At 37.1% G+C, this 22,370-nt stretch overlaps 1 protein-coding gene across 1 annotated transcript in view; it reads right to left on the bottom strand.

Moving 5' to 3' along the window:
* Positions 1 to 18,244, bottom strand: part of LOC113077625 (double C2-like domain-containing protein beta) — a 42,187-nt gene extending 23,943 nt beyond the window's left edge. Inside the window, exons 1-8 of the mRNA XM_026249941.1 lie at positions 18,111 to 18,244; positions 16,134 to 16,557; positions 15,372 to 15,451; positions 14,232 to 14,306; positions 7,473 to 7,582; positions 2,416 to 2,542; positions 1,923 to 1,979; positions 460 to 584 (exon numbers count right to left, since the gene is read on the bottom strand). Of these exons, the coding sequence (XP_026105726.1) occupies positions 460 to 584; positions 1,923 to 1,979; positions 2,416 to 2,542; positions 7,473 to 7,582; positions 14,232 to 14,306; positions 15,372 to 15,451; positions 16,134 to 16,557; positions 18,111 to 18,131 (1,019 nt within the window). The 5' untranslated portion in view covers positions 18,132 to 18,244. The remainder of the gene's footprint in view (positions 1 to 459; positions 585 to 1,922; positions 1,980 to 2,415; positions 2,543 to 7,472; positions 7,583 to 14,231; positions 14,307 to 15,371; positions 15,452 to 16,133; positions 16,558 to 18,110) is intronic.
* Between the last annotated feature and the right edge of the window lie 4,126 nt (positions 18,245 to 22,370).

Below are 22,370 nucleotides of genomic sequence, written 5' to 3'. Positions count from 1 at the left end.
CTCCTTTGTTTCCGCCTTTCATACAACCGGGTAAACAATAAAAGATAACTTTACATTTTGAATATTTACTTACCATAGTCTTTCACTCGCTTCTCGCTTCTATCACACTGAGAAAATGGCGGCTGCTCGCACTGGAGACGTACGATCTTGACGTGACGTGCGTGCTCTCCTTCACGTCCGCGTCCTCAACCCAGACCGCTGGGTTAAATTTTTTTTTTTTAAAACCTTATTTTCAACCCAAACTTGGGTTAAAACATCCCAAAGTCCTATCCAACGGCCTCAACCCAGCAGTTGGGTTGAAAAAACAACCCAGCGTTTTTTAGAGTGTATGCTTGTGCAATGCCAAAAACTCAGACTTGACATGAATAGGCATTAATGTGACCCCATCTGCCTCTTTTATCAGTTCCTGTCACTTTGGCACTGTCCACTCTGGGAAAAAAAAAGTGAAAGAAGACTCACATTTTGACAAAGGGGTCCGAGTAGCCATTCGAATCCATGGCGGCAAGGTGAGCACAGCGAATAATTCCCACAATCAGAGAACTCTTCTCTGTGATGTACATCAGAGAGACCAGGATACGACCACGCTAGAGAAACAGAGAAAGACAGACAGACAAGATCAATATTCAGACCAACAATAGTACATTAACCAGTATATGTCAGTACAGCACAATGGGGCTAAAGGCCCGTTCACATCAAGCACGATAACGATAAAGATATAGTTCTTAAAAACTGTTCTCAATATTAAAGAATAGCGGAGTCCACACCACAACTATAACGTTAAAGGCACAGAGAAACGATACCGTTGGAATCATTTTCAGAACTATTTTTTTTTCTGATGAATGATAAAAACATTGCCAACCAATCAGAATCAATCCTGCTGTAATGAGCTTGAGGATTTAAAGCAGCAGACACGCGACCGCTTAGAATACACAGAATATCGTTCGCTGGTGTGGACGCTAATATCGTTATCTTTATAGTTATCGTTCTTGGTGTGAACGGGCCTTAAACATCCCCTTAAGAACAATGTGATTGTTCATTTAGTCCAAAATAAACATGACTGAAAAATATTGATTCTTATTGTATACAGAGGGGGTAATAAAATTTGCATTACATTTTTTTTATATATATATAGCAGTTACAATATTAGTACAGGCATAAATAGTGTGTTGTATCAAAATATAATAAGAAAGTTTGGGATCAGACAGTTTTTAGATATTTTATTTATCAAAAGTGACAATGTATAACATTCTATTTCAAATAAATGTTTTCCCCCCTTTTTTCACAAAAATATTAAGCAACACAACTATTTTCCGTTTTGATAATAATAAGAAATGATTTTTGAGCATCTGAATTTCTGAAAGATAAAATAGCTGCTGAAAAATCATCATTATTGTAAATCGTAATATTTCACAACATTGCTGTTTATACTGTATTTTTGATCATATAAATGCAGCCTTGGTGAGCATACAGACTTATGAAAGGTAGTGTGAGTGTATATACTTAAAACTCCATGAGCAAAGGATGTTTTTTGGTTCATTTAATTCAGAATGTCATGAAAATGACTTTTACTTACAGAACACTATATACAATAATAGTAAAGGCAAATATTCATGATCATTTTAGAGATTCTCATTAGTGTCTTTGAAAAATATTTAAAACTTATTTTAAATGTACACTGAACAAAATAATAAACGTAACACTTTTATTTATTTTTTTGGACAGTTTATCAGTCCAAAGTGAAAAACAAGGGATCAAGAAAGTGCTTTTCTTTCTAATTATTGTTGTGAGAGAATAAAAATCAGGTCCTTTTATCCTGGGGGCTTTGTCCTCATTGTAACCTGAATGTGAGAGTTCTATGTTCGGGAGTAAATAAGGAGTTTCCTGAGGTCTCAAATATGGGATGGAAAGTATTGGATCTTTACCTCCTCTTCTGCAACAAGAGCCCCATGATCCACTGCCTGGCTGTTACCCTCCCGAGTCTGTAAGAACATAGAAAGGTTATTAATAATACAGCAAATGCCCAAACACTAAATTATGCATCGTACAAATTTCAACGGCCATAACCTCGCAATGGTCACAATGACTCACACACACACACACGTTTGTTTTTGTGAAAAGTGGGTTCATCCCATAGGAGTAATGGTTTTTATACTGTACAAACTGTATATTCTGTGGCTCTACACCAACCCTACACCTAACCCTAACCCTCACTGGAAACTTGGTGCATTTTTACTTTCTCCAAAAAATTTATTCTGTATGATTTATAAGAGTTTTGAAAAATGGGGACATGGGTTATGTCGTCATAAGTCACCCTCTCCTTGTAATACCTGTGTCATACTCATGTCATTATACAGAGTAGTGTCCTGATATGTCACAAAAACAAGAGCACACACATGCACGCATGCACACACACACCTGTGCAATTCTCTCAAGGCCCATGTAGTATTTCTTGCTCTCTCCCTCCTTCAGTTTCTTGAGGGCCACCCTGATTTCACCTATGAACTCATTCCGTCCTAAACGATCCATATCACACACACACAGCCTGCAAGAGACAGAGAGAAAGATGGCACTCAAAACTCTTCAGCTCAACTCCCAAGACAGAACGTGTAAGGTGTGTCACACACAGCCATAGAATGAACACGTCAAAAGAAGCTGAGGCTCGAGTATGTATGTATATGTGTGTATGTGTATGTGTATATATATATATACACTGTATCTAAGTTGCAATCTGAACAATTCATAATGATTTAAGACATGATTACAACAAAAACCTCAACAACAATAAAAAACATCTTTTGTAATGTCTTTTTGGATGCACATGTAAAAATAAAAACAGTGCAGCGAGTGTATCCTGATTCTTGAATGAATAGTTTAATGAGTCTCATTGATTCATTTCAATTGACTACTGAATTTACACTTATGAGCCACTTTTAATGAATTAATCAACTAATGAGTCAAAATTCTCCACAACTACAGAGCAATTTTTTGAATCATTCAAAAGAACAAATAATTCATAAGTCTTTGATTCATTTATTCATCAGATTCTGGGAAAAATGAACACTTATGTTAGTTTTTTTCACAGTTATATAACTAAAATTATTTATGAATATCGGTGACAAAATAACTTCGGAAATTAAAAAGCCAATCTGAAAGACTAGATTACTGTATACATAAAACGTGTCACAGTATTAATTTTGACAAAACAAATGATACTGTATGTGAGTTGATGTCTTACAATCTACCTTGTCTTCTAGGATGTACATGTAAAAACAAATAACCAGAGCAGCCACTAAAGTCTGGTTCATGAAGAAATTCACAAGTCTATTTGATTCATTAAAGCTGAGCACTGAATTAAAAATTATGTGTTTAATTAATGGTTGGATGGATGGAAAAAGCCCAATTTAATGAGTCAAAAGACTTCACAACTGCGTAGTAATTATTATTTTTTTAATCATTGACTGAATCTGCAGGAATGCTTACTGAATTAACATGACTCACTGAAATGCATCATAAATTTAATTCATGTCTGACTTGAAACAAACCTCTATCAAAGTGTTTTGTGTCCTTAATCCTCTATGGACGGCATTATGAAATATAATGATAGACCTAAATCAGCATAATTGCTGACTGGTTTAACTGCTGACTGACTTCAACTAAATTGCATAAAGTTAAAGTTACATGTTACAAGCTATAGTTTTTTTTTTAAGTCAGTTTTTTTTAATAATATATTTTATATATATTTATATATTATAAATGAATAAAGATTTAAATATGCTGTTATAAATATATACATATGCCATATACATTTTTTTATATCAATACAGTATATTAATTTTAAATACTATGGGTTAATTTGCTTCTTCTCCACCTTAGTTATTGAAACCTGCAAAACCCATTATCGGTCAACCTCTAGTATTGACACTGAGAAAGAAGGAGATAAAGGGAAGGAAACAAAAACAACCAGAATGAGAAAAGAGGAATTTAAGCAAAGTGCACAATGTAAGAGAAGACAGATGGTTTTTACGTCAGCGACAGAGATAGAACGAAAAAAACAAAACAAAAAAAGACAAATACCCAAATGTAGGAGAGGAAGAACTGAAGTGTTAATGTGGGTGTCAAAAGAGCGAGAGTGCAAGAGGCTGCACGTAAGCAGATGACACTGACATCATGATCTTGTTGGCTTCTTGCTTCCTTCTAGGGCTTGATTAGTCATTCCTTCCAGCCAGGTGTGTACACATGCTCACATAAACATATGCACACACAGGAGGTGGATAACAGGTGCTCTCCACTTCCTGTAACCTGTAGTTCTTCCTGAAGCTGCTATTTATTACTTGTGGGGTTGAGCTTTTCCTTGTTAATGTCAGTCAAAGTGATTATGCCGAGAGTTTGCATGCATACAGAAGTCACCAGCATGCAGGACATACGAAAGACAGGTACTATTCAGTGTTAATTCAGTATCGAACTTGACAGTCAGATGAGTCATGGGTAGACCTACGCAGAACCTGTGCCCACAGGATTTCACAAAAAAAGCTCAACAGGTTTTTGCAGAACTTGACTCCTCGTCATTCTGAATTTTTTTCACACATTTATTAAGTGGTTCATTTGCTAATTTGATTAATGATTTCAGCTACCAATAAGAGTGCAGTACACTTAACTTCATTTAACACTTTTAAAACTGCCCCACACGATGCTGCAACGATGGATGGATGGATTGATGGATAGATGGGTTGATGGATGGCTAGAATGATAGAATGGTGGATAGATTGACCAATGATGGATGGATGGATGGACTGATTGACCAGCCAACAGAACGATGGATGGATGGATGTATAGCAAGAATTATAGACTTACCAAAGGATGGATGGATGGATGGGTAGAATGAGGATGGATGAATTGACTGACTGATAGAATGATGGATGGACGGATTGAACGAAAGAACGATTGATGGATGTATTGATTGATTGTCCAACAGAATGGTGGATGGATGGATTGATTGACTGATAGAACGATGGTGGAAAGATTGATCAACAGAACTATGGATGGATGGATGGATGGATAGTTATAATGATGGATAGACTGACTGACAGAATGATGAAAGGATGGCTGGACTGATGGACCGATAGAATGATGGATGGGTGGCTAGAATGTTGGATTTACTGACCGGAATAACAATGGATGGATGGATAGATTGAGCAATAGATGGAGTGACCAACAGAATGATGGATGGATAGATGGACTGACTGACCAGCCGACAGAACGATGGATGAATGGATAGCAAGAATTATGGATAGATTTACTAACAGAATGGTGGATGGATGGATGGATTGACCGGCAGAATGATGGATAAATTGAAAGTCAGAATGATGGAAGGTTGAATTGATTGATTGACCAACAGAACGATGGGTGGCTAGAATGATGGATAGATTGACCAACAGAATGGTGGATGGATGGATAGATTGATTTAATGATAGAATGATGGTGGAAGGATTGATCAACAGAACTATGGATTGATGGATGGATAGTTAGAGTGATGGATAGACTGACTGACAGAATGGTGAAAGAATGGATGGACTGATGGACCGATAGAATGATGGATGGATGGGTGGATGGATGGTTGGCTAGAATGATGGAAATACTGACCAGCAGAACAATGGATGAATGGATTGTCCGATAGAACAATGGATGGATGGATAGAATGATAAATATGATAATTATATATATTTTTTTCATATATATTTGGTGTATTTTGAGTATTTGTGTATGTATGTGGTGTATATGTGAAGCACTACAAAAGTCTGAAATAATTGCCCCAAGGGAATAAATAAAGCTCTAAACTAAAACAATGAATAGACAGAATGATAGCTAGAATGATAGAATGATGGATAGACTGACCATGAATCAGTTCACTATGATAAATTTACTTCCTCCATCCAGAACTGTCAAATGTTGAAAAGCTGACACAACTGTATATTAAACATCAAACTCCTGATTGGCTGTAATCATTGCATCATGCATTTTCACTCTTGTGAGAGCAGAAAACATGACGCTGTAAAGTGTCACATCTGGTTAGGGCACAGAGTCAGGGTGGTTTTAAAATGTGGCAAAACAAATTTGTCTGCTAGACTCATAAAAGAAAACACACTGCCTACTAATGAACAATGAACAAACATACTGTATGCTTCAGTGAAACCTATTATGATGACAACTCTGGTAATAGCATAGGATACTTTTCTATAATGGCACAATAGCACTATTGATAACACAGTCATTCTTCAGAAAATGTTTTCTGCCAATAGCCTGTCACCAGCAGTCATTGTTCTCATGAGGGAAATGACATTCACATGACAAAAGACAAGCTAATGATAAAAAAGACAGAAGGCCATACGTGAGGAAATATAGTAAATGCCAAACTACTAGCTTTGGATCAGATCTCCAATTCTTCCATTACAATGTTTGGGATTTTATACATAAAATATGAATTCTTCTCGCCTCACCCTTCATTGAACTACTGCAGTTGGGTTTGAGATTGGCCAGTTGTCACAGCCCAGATATAGTCACTGTGACAAGGTGCTGACACTGCCTGTGGTGACATACTCCATCTATGCCCTGGGCTCCAACAACCTGCTCTTCTGGATGATGGTCACAGAGCGTAACAGAGCGGAGAGAATCATTGAATCAAACTCATCCTTTGGGATTCCAAAGTGGCGAGAATCCATGTTCACCACAAGAAACACTTTTGGCAGGATGTATGCAGCTAATTGTTTTTCTTAATCTACAAAAGATGTTTCTGTGTGAAACAATTTCAAAATTTCTACAATAACTTTGAATACTGCAGAGGCAAAAATCTCTGGATTGAAGCACTGAGATAAACCGGGGGTTCAGTTAAAAACTCTTTCAGCATGAAACTCAATTTTTTTATGTTCTCATCCTTAAAGTGGAATAAGTAAAGCAAGCAGCTTCGCTCTTTCTTCATCTTTCCTTCTCTCTCGTCCCATGAGAGCTTCTGCTAGGTTTGTTTCCCAGCTGTGGATCACAAGGGTTTCTATTACATTTCTAGAGAAATTGCCCCATCTCGCCCTGTCCTCTGAGTTTTATTGCTTAAATTGAAGCGTACCTCTACACAGAAGGTTAGACCACATTGTGGGTGTTACCTTAAGGTTATTGTGTGTTATTGCACCACAGAAACATCCACTACACACTGTCGAAGACACACACTCATACACACATGCCCACACACAATGTGCTCCGAGTGCCAATCTGCTTCTGGAGAGTTGACTTGACCTGAAAGTAATAAAAATTCACACATGCACACACACAAATGACTCACGCGTTCTCATTGTCATTAATACGTCGGACGGAGACACTCACAGGGTTTTACAGAGAGCCATATGTTCAAAGGTGAATTGGAAGTGCAAGTAGAGCCAAAAATACTTGAAGCTGGAGAGGATAATGGGAAACGGGTGGTACAGTACCTGAGGGTTTTGGTGGTCATGTCAGCAGCCGTGATGCCGTGATAGATGAGGGTTTCGTTCCACACTGGATTCAGCGTGTTCTTTAAAGTCTTGGTGCGCAATTTATTTGCCTGAAAAAGAGAGGGAAAGTATATTGAGACTGATAACAGAGTTAATTTATACACACACTAGGTCAAAACAAAGGTGCTCCCGCAAAAAATTCTGCTGGCTTTGCAACAGCTGTGCACACACACAAATTTATTCTTATCATCAGTCTAATGTTGATGAACCCAGATTATTGTAAATGAGGTAGCGTGCGCTTCAGTTAGTCATTAGCATAAGACACGCACAAATCACCTCCATATAAGGGCTTCCACACAACCTCTCCTACCCATTCATCACTCTCTGAAAACGCTTTCTAAAGATCATTTTCATCTGAGCACATACAGCAATAATTTTTGCCTTTTCAGGCAAAATCTATCCCAGACTGAGCTGTAACAATTGGATGTAACAATTGAAAAAAGATTTATTGTGGGGCAGCTAATGAATTGACTGTTTGAGCTTGTTATAATTTTTCACCATAAACCTAGTGTAATGTTTCCACGACTTTCACGCAATGTCATCATAGAAGCACCATAAGCTTATTACTGGGACAGTCCCCCTGGAGCAACATGGGGTTAAGTGCCTCGCTCAAGGACATGATGGTGATGGTCAAGCTACCCCGCGGTTACCAGCCTGAGACTTAACCACAACACCACACCACCCCAGTACATCCTAAATGAAGAAACTGAGCTCTAAACTCACCACTAAACCAGAAGCTCAATCATCTCCAAAATAAACATTTTCACATTTCACCACCTAAGAGCAATTGGGGGGACAATTAACACCCCCCAAGCTCCATCTGTGCAGAAATTACCATCACTGTAAATAGCTTCTCAATTTAAAGAATCTGTTAGAATCAGATGCTGCTCAGATGTTGTTGTTGCTTAAAGGTACAATTTGTAAGATGTTTGCAGTAAAATATCCAAAAACCACTAGGCTAGTGTTCTATATTTTGTCCAGCTGATTACTAAAAATATCTCTAATGTTTTCAACTACTTGTTAATCATGAGAAAATTCCCATTCTAAACAGTGACATGGGGCAGTTGCATTCACCTGTCAATGACGTTAGTTACCCTTTGTTACCGCCTTTACTGATGTAGAAACCGGCCGTCAGCGGTTGAGTAGAAGACAACAAATCCCATCATTCCACGCTGCTCCTTAGCATCATCAAACCACGTGATTGTTATTGTTTTGGTAGTGCACCCTCTAGTGGCAGATCCTACAACCTGGACCTTTAAGGCCAGCAACTGGAAGGCTGGTCATCACCACTGTGCCCTTGAACAAAGAACTTAATCCCAGGTTGCACTAGAATTTTAATGTTGTAGTTTTATCTTGAATGAGCATCACTGAAATATGTATAAATATGGATTTGCACACAACTGCACATTAAACATCAATATCGATACTGCACCACATTTTTCTGTTTAATGATGACTTTTTTTGGCAGGGCGATCTTATCACATCATGAGAATGGCTCAAATGTACACATAATAAATAAAAAATACATCACATATAAATATAGAAACATAAATATTTAAAAACGTAATATAATCAAAATATGAAATATAAGTTAAGGAACAAATATTTAAAAAATGCTGGGTGAAAAAATATTTACAGCTGTAGTAATAATTTAATTTTGTACCACATGTTTAACCAAAAGTAAATAAATTAAATCTGATATTATATTTAATTATGATAAGGACACAAAAAAAACTTGGGATGAAATTATAGAAGCAGAGATATAAGTATCCAGCTGCACTTAACAAAGTACATAAATAGTTTGAGACAGTGGTGTCATGTACTTTTTGCAGTCCTGGCTCATTTTGTAGCCAAGGTGAGATACAGTAAGATGCAGAGAGAGAGAGAGAGAGAGAGAGAGAGAAACTTTTTAGCTACTTAGTTTGTTATGTACGTGTAAGACTCAGCTGGACTCTCCAAATTTAGATAAGTGAAAGTGCCAGTGTTTCAGAACCTATTTTACCTGCAATCATTTTAAGAAATAGGATTTCAAATCTACTTGGACCAAAAATTTGAGGGGACACTTGAATGAGCATGATGCATCTGGGTAGAGATGACAGTTGGAGAGATGAAGAGGAGAGTCAGTCATTGAGGACCGGAGAGGAAACATCATTTATCTCTTCTCCCTCAGGTGAAAGGCAGACATCTGCTCACCTCATTTGAAGAGGAGAGAGAGAGAGAGAGACAGAGAGAGAGGACGGGAGGCTTTCCCCAGCTCGACCCCCCCTCTGTCACAAACACAATCACCATTACCCCTTCTGTTTCTTACCCTAAAATCTGTTCCCCCTAATACTCACATACATACACTTGTTTACCTAGCTTTCGGAATGAGCATATTATGAGCAAAAATACATTTCTATTGTTTTTATATTTAAACTAATTTTATATTTAACTAAATTAATTATAAGATTAACCCAAACCTTAAAATAAGCATATTCTCTTTTCACAGAGAGATATAACAATAGTTTAAGTGATATACACTGACATTTAGAGCGATAGACAGAATGGCAGACAGATAGATGGAAAAAAAAAGACAGACTGATATTTTTAAAGCATTTTCAATATATTAACATGATTTACTTGTGTATGCATATGTTACTAATATATGGACTTTAGTTTTCTCTACAAAGCAGGTGATTTTATGTTTTACTATCCTTGTGGGTAAAAGCATCATAACCATGAAGACAATATTAAAAGAAACTTCCAAAAATGTACGCTATTAATTCATTTGTATTGTTACTGTAAGTAAAAAAAGGTGTTGAATCTAAATTTGGCCAGTTCAACAGTCAAAAATTGTCATCTTTCATGCACCCCCATATTTCCCCTGTGGAATAAAATTTAAAAATTGCTCTTTTCCTGACAAAACAACAATTTCATGTTAGGTTGGGACTTGAACCTGGGTCCCCTTTCATGGTGCCCAAAACTGTACAAAGCATGTAGATAAGTGCTTTTTCACCCTGTAGTCATGTCACACCCTGTCTAGGGTACAGAGTGAGCCAGTACCAACACTAGTACCCCCTGAAAAAATGGTGCCGCTGCTTGTGGGGACGTTTGCTCCTCTCAATGTAGGCCAAATCTGACCACCCCACCCCACAACACTCACACACACAACACCACAGCTTACCATCACCCCGTCTGTTTCTTCCCTAAAATACTGCTCCCACCCCATACTCTCACACTCTCAACTCTCCAAACTGGGCAATTACCCTGCAACAGCTCGTTTAGCAAATTAGTGTTAAATCAAAGAAACGCTTCAGCTGTAAAGACCCAAACACAACCTCCCAAACCGCAGCCTCTCTCGTGCTCGCTCTCCAGACAGAGCGAGTCCACGTCATTCATTGCCTGAAGAACATGTTGCTTCTCTGCATATTTCATTTCATTTCTCTCTCTTGCTCTGTTCTACTCTCTGCACTGCTGCATTCAAAGCTGGAACCAGCCAAGCCTGGCTATCCTCTCCCTCGTCCCCTACGGATGCTCAGCAAATGAATAAACACACTCATTCCAACAGACATTGGCAAAAAAGAAATGTGTTAATTCATTAAAACAGCACCAACTGAGCAAATAGCCGCTAGGACTTGAAATGCACCATTTAAACCACAACTGATTTAATTGACAGGCACACATTTTTCGGTACAGTGATGCATCAGATGGTAAGACTATACTATTTTTCTTCACTATACTGTAATTAACATACAGTATTTACCATGGTATTTACAATTGAATAAGAAAGTACCAAACATTACATGTCAAAGTACCATGGTATTACAGTATTATCTGGTAGCATCACATACAAAAATGGTTTTAAAATATAATTTATTCCTGTAATGCAAAGCTGAATTTTCAGCAGGAATTAATCCAGTCTTCAGTGCCACGTGATTCACACAAATCATTCTAATATACTGATTTGACTCTTCAGAAACATTTCTTATTATTATCAACGATGAAAACAGTGACATTTTCAGGATTCTTTGATGACTATAAAGTTCAAAAGATTGCCATTTATTTAGAAAGCTTTTGCAACATTATAAATCTCTTAATAGCCACTTTTGGTTTAATGCATCCTTGCTGAAAGTAATAATGTATTTATTCCTAGAAAAGTGCATTAAGAAAGTAAACTTTATTTTCATGTTGACTTTAAACTTCAGTGATGTTAAGTGAAATTAGACAGTAAAGACGGTGTTAACCTTAACAACATATTATTGGTTTTACACTCATATAAATCTGAGTTTGCCCTTCAAGCATTCATCAAAACAATTACAATTACCCCTACTAGCTTTTCAGCTATTTTTCTCCAAGCTCCTCACTCATATTGCATTTTTTGCCTGCAACAGCATATGGTTTCACCTGTCTCTCTCCTACTGCCAAATCGGTGCTATTGCATTTTCTTCTAAATATATTATTCTCATCTTCCACTTCTCTCTTTCCCCTTTTCTCTCCCTCTCCTTTTCGTCCCTCCATCTGGCCCAGGGCAGTGAGATCCCCAGAGCAGCCGCTCGGAAGAATGTGTGTGTGACTCAGATATCTCATTCTCCATGCTGTGTGATGATGACTCGACTAAGAAGGGGCCACTCTCCAGTCCTTCAGTCTCTCCCTCCCTCTCACTTTTTTCCTTATGCTTCCTGCACTTTTTATGGGATGCTGATGGAGTTTCTGCACAAGAGGAAGGGATAGTTCAAGCAAAAAATGACTCATCACCATGTCGTCACAAAGCTGTGCGACTTTATTTTATCTTAGAAACATAAAACAATATGTTCTGATAAGTGTTCAGGTTGCCAATATCCATATAATAAAAAGCGACTAGCTATTTTAGCATTTATTAATATATTTGAATTAGGTTTTTTTTTATATATTTTCAGTTTTCATATTTGTTTAGCTTTTAGCCATTTTGTAATGTGCTATTGTCATTTTTATATATATTTTAATTTAATTTTATAAAGCTTAAATTGTATTTTAGTTTTAGTTTCACACATTTTAGCATGTCAAACATTTCAGTTAGTTGTCAATGCAACATTTCAAATATTTTGTTTAATATAATTTTTTTAATTCCTGTTTTTCTTTTCTTTTTTTAATTACTGAAAACATTTTAGCTTTAGTTAACAACACTGGGTCAAGGTCTCTTTAAAATTATAAAAGTAGCCCATATGATTTGTGTGCTAAACTTCAATTATTCTGAAGCAATATGATGCTATAAGTGAGGAACCTATTAAAATGTAATATGTGACTACTGAAAATCTTGCACAGCAGTTATGGTCACTATTCACTTTCATTGTATTTTTTCTAAGCAACATTTCTAATATTTGGAAAATTTTGAAGCTTTTATTTTTATATTTTCAGTTTTCATTTTAGTTTGTTTAATTGTTTTTAACATTTCTAAATCGCTTTAATGCATTTTTATTTCAGTTTTATAGTCATTTTAGTACTTTACCTTAAAAAGTCTTAAGAAATAACTGAAGTAAATAGATTTAAGTAAAAGTTTTCATATATTTTATTTTATTTATTTTTTTAAATACAGAGTACGCTTAAGTGCTTTAGTTTTAGGTTCACAACGCTGGGACAAGCCCTATTAAGTATCATAAATTCGAACTAATGACTTGACAACTATGTAACTGACACCTAAAAACTATGTAACCCTAACCCTGAATTACTGAAAAAGTTCTAGTTTTAGTTAACAGCACTAGGTCAAACCCTTTTAAAAATCATAAAAATAGCCCACCATTCACTTCCACTATACAAACAAAAAGCTCTTTTTATTTTTCACAAAAAAAGAAGGGATGTCATATGAGGTAGAGTAAAAGAAAAAAAAACATATATATTTTACGCTGAACTATTCCCTTAATAATTGCATATGAATGCATATGAAACCATTAAGTGTGTAAAAGGACAAAAGGAGAGAGAGTGTTATAAATGGGTTCTTTGAATACCTGCACGCCCACGTTCGTCTATAGGTGGCCATCTCCGGCTCGTAAACCTTTTAAAAGCCCGGAGGTGTCTGTATAACCCTGGCGGTCGATATTTACCAGGCTGGCGTGCACAAGACGTGATGCTTCTCGTTCTCTCTTTCCCTCTCGTACATATACGCTCCTGTGTTGACGTGAGTCGTGTAACAATCAGTGCTGTTTCCATGACAACCACCTGCTGCTGTCCCCCCCTCATCTGTCTCTCTCTTTTTTCCATCCCTCCCTCCCATCCTGCACTCAACGTTGTGTTGGTATTCCAAGGTCAAATTGGGTCATGTGGCGATAGACAGAGAGATAGCGGCAGAGATTTGGAAGAGAGTGCGGGAGGACAGAAAACAGTAAAAACCGCTGGAGAGATGACATGACGCTTCTGGCTGTTCCTGTCTCAGCCTGTCCTGCTTTGAACAGATTAGAGTGCCGTGCATTCGTCTCAGGCGATGAAAATGAAAGGAAATGAAAGAGAGAATAATTCAGTGCTGAAGCACTCACTGAATCCACCCATTTCCACCACATGTTCTCCACACGAACAGCTTCAGTGCTCAAGGGTGGCACTGCCAGTGATGCATGCTCATGTCGCGCCTGTGTGTTTTGTGCAACGCACGTGTTGACGTGTGTGTGCGTGCATGTCGGGGAATCGCAACTTGTGCTGATGGTGCAGCAAGAGATGAATCATGCTGTGTGCATGTGAGAAGGTTGCAGTGACCTTGCTTGCTCCAGGCAGGAGGTGGAGTTTCACATATGGATCTGCCAGTCCATTGGAGTCCATGGCCTTCAACCCCTGTGGGCACAAACAAACACACAAAATCATTACAGACATTATGTCTCATAAGATGCACACACATGTTTGGGGTGAGAGGTTGATGGATCATATCTTTACAGTGATACACACACTTTAGGGCACATGGTTCTCTTTATGGACCAGAGGCGAATCCTCGAACGCTAACATGGGTTACATTACAGTCAAGACTGTTTAACTTAGAAAAACATTTTTGTTTGTTGTTTGCTTGCTTAAGATTGCAAGCAAATTTTATGTTAGGTAAATTATCTGTTTAAATACATGATGCGTTTTGCTTTTGCTGGTTCGTTTTAGTGGTGTTGGGTAGAGAAATTCAAAGAGTACGTTTTATTGGACAATATTTTGTAAAGTGAGTTCAGGATGAGTCATCAGTATTAAAAAGACCCATGTATTTATAGTAAATGAAATAAAAAATAATGACATTAAATACTTATAGCATATTCAAAACGTTTTGTGCAATTTGTAAATATTGGGGGGGGGGGGGGGTTTGTAATATGAAAGTCACATTGAAACGGTCTTAGAAACTTCTATATTTTTCCTTTTACGTACAGCTTTTCTACTTTTGTCCCCAGACCAAGACACTTAATCTCAAATTATGAAAACCCACAATAAACACATTCATTATTACATTCCACAATTCCTTTTTTTCTCCCAAAAGCAAATTTAGCATTGTGAAGAAAAATGTAATATAATTTTGTGTCATTTCAAAACTAGCTGTAACTCTGTCAAATCATGCAAAAAGAGTAAATATATAACTTTATTTTATTTGTGGTACATAAAACTCTAGCTAATCTAGCAAGGCAGTCTGTTTTATTTTTCAAATATTTCATCACAGATTATTATTTAACAATGCATCATTTTAGATTAGGTGGAGATATTCGTTAGTTTAGGGAAAAAAAAATTATGTCAACTATTGGACATTATAAGTAGAGGAGTGATAGTGTGGAAAGCATGCTTTAAAAGTATTTATTTTCTAAAACTGCACAAGCTCGAAAATGTCTATAGTTGTAGAAACACCCACTAGTGTTTGTGTGAGTGTAAACCTACCTTGGCCTTGTGGATGGTGCAGTGCAAGCAATTATTTTCTTGGTCAAAAAGCAGGCTGAACTCCAGAGTTCCCAGGTAGGCTGAAAGAAATAATGTAATAACTTAATGACTCGCATGCACATTAGTAAAAATAGCAGCCAATAACAACCCAAATGACTTAGCCGGGGAATCAGTCTTGCCTGCAACGACCTGATCAGGGCTGTGCACATACAGAGGGCTTGTAGTGTTTATGCATCATTACAGAGTCTAATGAAGTATTTAACACTCTGATCGCGTACCTCAGTTATCACACGCATTCGCACCAATCCAGCAAACACCACACAAAGCAATCAATACCGAACAGTATGAGACTCAGGTCCAGGCCAATGGGAAGCACTCATGCCTCATTGGCTGCTTAGTGGTGAATTAAATTAGTCAATCAAACAAAGGGAATCCAGAACAGGAAATATGTGAGGAGTTATGCAATAGAGAAGCATGTTTTTACAGTATGGGAAAATTAGGCTGATATGGTTAAAGAATTGGGCTTGTAATGACAAGGTTGTAGGTTCAAAGCCCCCAAGGACTTATTTTAGTTCTATCACCATTGCGTCCTTGAGAAAAGCACTTAACCCCAGGTTGTACCAGAGGGATGTGAGTGAATTTGTGAAAAACACATCAGCAGAACGATTACTTAAAAGGAAGAGCAGAGCATAAACACATGTGTAAGCTACCCAAAGGGAACCAAACACGAAACAATAGTCACTAGCCTCGAGACAAACTCACTGTCATCGTCATCTGAGTCGACAAACTCTCCGTTCTCTTCATGCTCTCTCTCCCTCTTATGTTCTTTCTCTCCATTCCCGTCTCCGTCCTTGTCTCTGTCCTTTAGAACCTTTTTCTCCCGGGGTGGAGGGGGGGTGATGGGGTAGTCGTGGAAACGAGGGAAAAAGTCGGAGATCTGCGGGATGGGGAGGATGGGGCCGGGGCACACATTGATGGCAAAGTGCTCCTGCATGGAGATCTTGACTGGGGAGGGAGGAGGAAGCACAGCGGGGCTGGGGGGACCCGCAGCGAAGGGAGGGGTGGAGGGAGAGGGGGAGGGAGAGGAGGATGGAGGCAGGGGGAGATGGGAGGAAGGGTTACTGGGAGGGAAATGGGAATGGGGCGGAGGTGGTTTGGAAACGCTCATCAGGACCACTGGAAAGAACTGTGGAGAGAAAGAAAGGACTTTTTAAAACAACATAACTGTAACATATTTTTTAATTTAAGAAAAAAATACTGTGCATGTTGTGGTCTACCTTGAGTTGTTTTTAAATGTTTTATTATTAAATAATGAAATGAAATGTATTGAAATAAAAACAAGATAACATTGACCCATGTGACCATCCTTTGCTTCCTTCTCATCCCATAAACTGCAATCAAAAATCATCATATTAATGTGTTTTTGTTTGTTTGGTCTAGTTTTTCATAATTCTTTTCTTATTTTCAGATAATTTTGTTTTTTAATAAATTTTTAAGTTTATTATAAGCTTACATTTTTCATGTTTATTTTTTTTTCTTGTTTTAAAAATAATAATAATAATAATAATATATATATTCCCTCTTCCCTTAAAATAAAGTAATAATAATAAAAATAATAATAATTAAGTGACCTCCCTAAAAAAAAAAAAAACCTTACATTTAAATTACCCCAAAATTATCAATTTCATTATACTTTCACTGTGGAAAAAAGCAGCTTGGACTGTCTGCTAGATGTCTTCTTTGATAGCCCGTAAAAAAAAAAAAAAATGGAACTACATGAGTGGGAGTAAATCATTTGAAGTATGCCTTTAATTAAAAATCTCTTATCTTACACAATTGTAACCAATTTGGTGGTGCCAGTTTTTGTCCGGAGCAAAACTAAAACAAAAGTTTGATGTGACAAGTGAAACAGAAGAATTCCCCACAGCCTCTGATCCAGACAGATAAAGATGTGTGACAGACTTTCTGCAGATAATATCTTTCATTACCAGTAATGTGGCTTTGATTACACTACCTCCCTAAGGACAGGGATATAGTGTCTGTTTCATACGCATCCTCTTCTGTGCGTTCTATCTCTGTCTCACACATTCTCTTTCAACCTGTTTTTCACATCTTTCCCTGTAGTTCGTAAGATTCTTGTCTCGTGAACTAGACTGTCTAACAAGCCAAAAATAGAATATGCATGAAAACATTTTGTGATGGTTAGAAATGCCACAAAAATTAATGTTACCTAAAAGTCTAAAAATCAAACACGCAACATGTTGCCTGGTTTTAGTTCGCCTCTTACATAATTTGACTAAAAATAAAATGTTGCACAAAAAAGCATCTTACAATAACATCACAACCAACAATAACATTTGCAGATGTGTGGCAAGACAGTTATTTCAACACTTTCATTCATACACACAAAGAGGCTACTGTTATGCAAAAACACTATCACGCACACAAAGGCTGTCGGGATGAATAACATACACATGTTGGCAAAGCACAGAGACACAGCACATGCAGACTTGATCAGAAGCGCAAATAAACAGCTATTAGTAGGCTACACAATCATTAAACCCGACTTGAAATGTGTTCACTCATGAAGAAATACACCTGCAGGCAACATGCATGCGTGTGGACACAGACACGCTCACACTAACAGGTGGTCAAGCTGATACATAAACCTACATTATCAAGTGGACAAAACAAAACAGGCACTCGGACAGATATATACACACACATACACACACTCACCCACCCAATGATAGTCTTCATCTGTTCATGCACTCCATCTTGTCCTCACTCATGGTCTCTCTCACACACACTGAAGAGAAACCACCGTCGTTTAGTATCAATATATCCTGCCTCGTTCTCTGTCCCTCTCTCTCTCTCTCTCTCTCTCTCTCTCTCCTAACTCGTTTCTCGCTCTGACTCAGTTGTGACGTTTTCTTGAAATTCTCTGCGCACCGCGCTCACTGGTCTGTCACTCTCACCGTGTACTGCTGAGATTTAACAATGAGGGAGAGAACACTGAAAAGGAACAGAGAGAGAGAGAAACGGAGGACATACGAGAAACTGAATAGCCATAGTGAGTTCGTAAAAAGATGAGAGGAAGAAAGGACTGCAGAGAAGTTATAGTAGCTATGTACAGAACACCGGGGCTAGTTGTCACATGTGAATATTTTTGAAGTCACTTTCTGTATAGATACATATTTAAAGGAATAGTTCATGTTTATAAGATTTATTTACTCACTCTGATGTTGTTCTGTATGATTTTCTTTTTTTGTGTGTGAAACAAACGATATGGTGAAATTGAATGAGGACTGGCGCTGTTAACGTCCAAAATGACAACTGTCACTACCATAAAAGCAGTCCAAACGACTCATGCACAATATTCCAAGTCTCCAGAAGCCTCGTGGTAGCTTTGTGTAAGGAACGAATTAAAATGTAAGATATTCGCCGAAAATCCTGCACTGGCTCTCCTGTGGCGTTGATTCGATTCGTGAACGAGTCATTCTTTTGAATCAATTTTTTTAAGGTGAATTGGTTGACCCAGTTCAGAAAATAGGACTAAATGGTTTGTTCAAACGAATCGAAATGATTCAGAATCTGTTCGAACCTGCAGTTTTGATAGCTTATTAAATGCTAGCGGTAAATCGATTATGAAACACAAAATATTTAATGACATGTAGCCTATGTTTTTCATTGTGATTTCACCGTGTTTACTTGTTAACATTATTACATAAATTATTTTATTATTAGATTTTAAATTATTATATCATACATTTTAGCCTGAAGGATAAAATTCACACACACGCACAAAATATATTCTAATTCAGACAATTTTGAACTAGGTATTTAAAAACCAACATTCAAAATTATTATTCGTATTTCTGAGATTTCATATTTAGAATTAATCATTAACCCAGTTTAGGTCTACATCATCAAAACATTCTGTATGCTGTTAAAGAAAGAGGAGAAAGATGTTTAGTCAGGAAAAAACTATCTAGTCTAAAAAAAAAAACTGCACAAAACCCTCCGTCATCAAAGCTTTACTGCTGCATTGGCTATGGAAACAATGGATACAAAAAAAATGCATCATGGGAGCTTGTACGTGACCAGTTGGTGCTGAGATATGCTAGAGATATACTCATATTTTACTGTTCTGCCTCCTCAGGAGTTCTGTCAAAAAAATGTGTGTCATGAAAATCATTCTCAGTTTTAAAATATTCCTGTTGTCACAAAGTAAGCTCACTTTCTACACAAAACATAAAGTGTTTTATTTGATAAATCATTTTACTGTATCACTGTGTTTAACCATACATTTCACAACTGGTCTTTTTTCTTGTTATTTGAGATTCTGAATATACAAATATGGTTCCAAAAAGGGGGGGTTATTAATAGACTTAATATGGTGTTTCATAATACGCTTGCATGTGTCTTTAGTAAAGATGGAGAGTGTGAATTACAAATTTATTTTAGTCCCAGATGTGGCATATCTTGGCTCAGTTTAGTAGGAATCCTGCTGAGGTGCAAAAATGAACTTTGTAGGGTTCTGTATACCTCGAAAGACAAACTCACAGAGGAAGAGAGGGACAATGAGAGACGATGCTACACCAAAAAAATAAATAAAAATAAAACCTGGTCATTCTGCAAAAAAACACTGGTTAAACCTTCGTTTTTCACTTTTGGCATAGTCGCTAATTAGTGCTCAGCTAAAATCAAATCATTAATGCGTGTGCAAAAATAATTAGCTATTAGAAAAACATTCAATCCTGCTTTTGAGATGAAAGTGGTGAGCTGAAGGTCACCTTGTCATATAAAGGTCAACCGTCATAATTTTAGTATAATTGTGCAATAGGCTACGTCTCATGGCACAGGAACCACACAGCATTCAGATTTATTTCTAAAATCCCTAGCAAAAGTATGACTCATAGCTAAAATCCCACACTGCACTGAGAAATGCACGTACATAAATACAAAATAATACAGTGTGTTAATAATAAATTATGTATGAAAATCTATTTATGCTGCCCGACATAAAACAAACACAATGAAGGATGGGCCTGCTCAAGCAAAGCGGTTGCCTCTCATTTAAAATATATTTATCTGCTTGTCTTTTATATTCTGCATATTCATATCAATGATGATGATGCATATTCATCAGTATTCGTGAGCATGCTAGATAGAGCCATATACGCATAAACATAGAGATGGTTCGATGGCTCTCCCTCACTTTTTAGAAAGTAATAATCAGTGGCTGTTAAACCAGTACAAATAACCTGTCATCCTCCATTACAAATGCTTTGGCCGACCTAGTCTCTACCCTAGCATGGTACACCGAAAGAATTCACCTTGATTTAAATGCACAAACTGAAAAAGGTTCTCACACAGATATATTTATCTCTCGGCTCTCTAAATACACTGGGAATAGATGGATGTTCTTGCCCTTGCACATATGTCTCTGTCCTCAAACGTGCAGCTTGCCTGTTCTCTTCTTGGGTAGTTGATCCTAAAAAAAGGATCAAATCTTTTATTCCAAGAAAAAATGATTCCGCTCTAACATTCTTGAGTGTCATGACCAATAGCCTGTTCATTTTTTAATAACCCAATTATTACACATTCTAGAAAAGCCTTAATAGCTAGTAGCAGTGGTTTTGATTCATCCTAGTGATTTTGTTCACAGGCAACTACTTGTTTAGGTTTTAAAATCTCAAAACAGAGTATTTTCTGAAAACAGAGAGCGCTGTGTAAATGGTGTTGTGCTTAGTTCACACCCGCACTGTCCCATTAGTTTTCTGTTTTTCATCTTGAGGTATCCACCTCTGTCATCATTCACCTTCACATACTGATAACACGTCACAGTCCCTGTCCATTTGAGACTTTGAATGTCCGCTCTCTCCGTTTTGCTCTTTTTCTCTTCCATAATAGACAGGCAGGTCCTATTAGCCCTCTGCCAGTCTCATCTGTAGTCCTGACAGCCAGTAAGCGCTGCTGTGCCAAATTCTCTCTCTCCTCAGTTCAAGTCATATGACTTTTCTGTTCAGTTGTGGGGGAGATGAGCTAGATTCCAGTCACCCAAATGCCTCACTAAACACACCAGCGCCGCTCTCTGAAAAGCTGAAAGCGCTATGTGGGATGCAACAACAGTCAGAACTCATCAACAGCATTTTCAAATGGAAGCATAAGTGGTTTGTTGGTGATGCATCGCACACATCTTGAAAAACTTCAAAGAAGGGTTGTAATAGAACGGTCAAGCCATGATTTGGTTTTTAAGGGTTTGTACTATGTGGCTGTGAGGTATATGGCAATATTTGATGTAACTAATATTAGATAACATTTATTTTTTCATAATAAATATTTTGCATGTAGTTTTATGAACTTTTGAGAAATTAGAGACTATTCATGGAATACTTCTGTATGTGTGTGTGTGTGTGTGTGTGTGTGTATATATATATAATTAATCCATGCTTTCAATCAACCCATTCTACCTTTTATCATTTGGACTGATTCATGGATCAGTATTATACTAGCAGTTGGCAACTAGTGAGTGAGTATTATGAGTGAATATGTGAATCATTCACAAAGATTAAAAAAAAAAAAATCAAACATCATAACAACTCTACTGCCGTACTGATTTTAACAGTATGGCAGTTAAACAATTATAAATATTAAATTGGTCAACGTAACTTTTTCAAATGAAGAGTAAGAAAACAAGACTAATGCAATGAAAAAAAGAGTTTATTCATTCAGACAGACGGCAATTGATTAATTCTTGAAGATGCTGCAAGTCTGTATTTACAAAGAACAAACCTATCATTATTTTAATAGAACATGTTTTTATAATAATGTATTATTTGGACAGATTCATTCATCCAGAATTTGGAAGATATTTTGTTCATACCGCAGGACTTTTCAGGGTCGAGGAAAATAAATCACAGAGCAGCAAGTTTCTTTCACGGCTTTGAAGTTACGTAAGTCTCACGTAGCTGTGTGCAGTTATGCAGTATTTAT

The sequence above is a fragment of the Carassius auratus genome, unplaced genomic scaffold (assembly GCF_003368295.1).
Source record: "Carassius auratus strain Wakin unplaced genomic scaffold, ASM336829v1 scaf_tig00022917, whole genome shotgun sequence".
Classification (NCBI taxonomy): Eukaryota; Metazoa; Chordata; class Actinopteri; order Cypriniformes; family Cyprinidae; genus Carassius; species Carassius auratus.
Note: the sequence above shows the minus strand (reverse complement) of the source record. Positions and strands in the feature narration are given on the sequence as shown.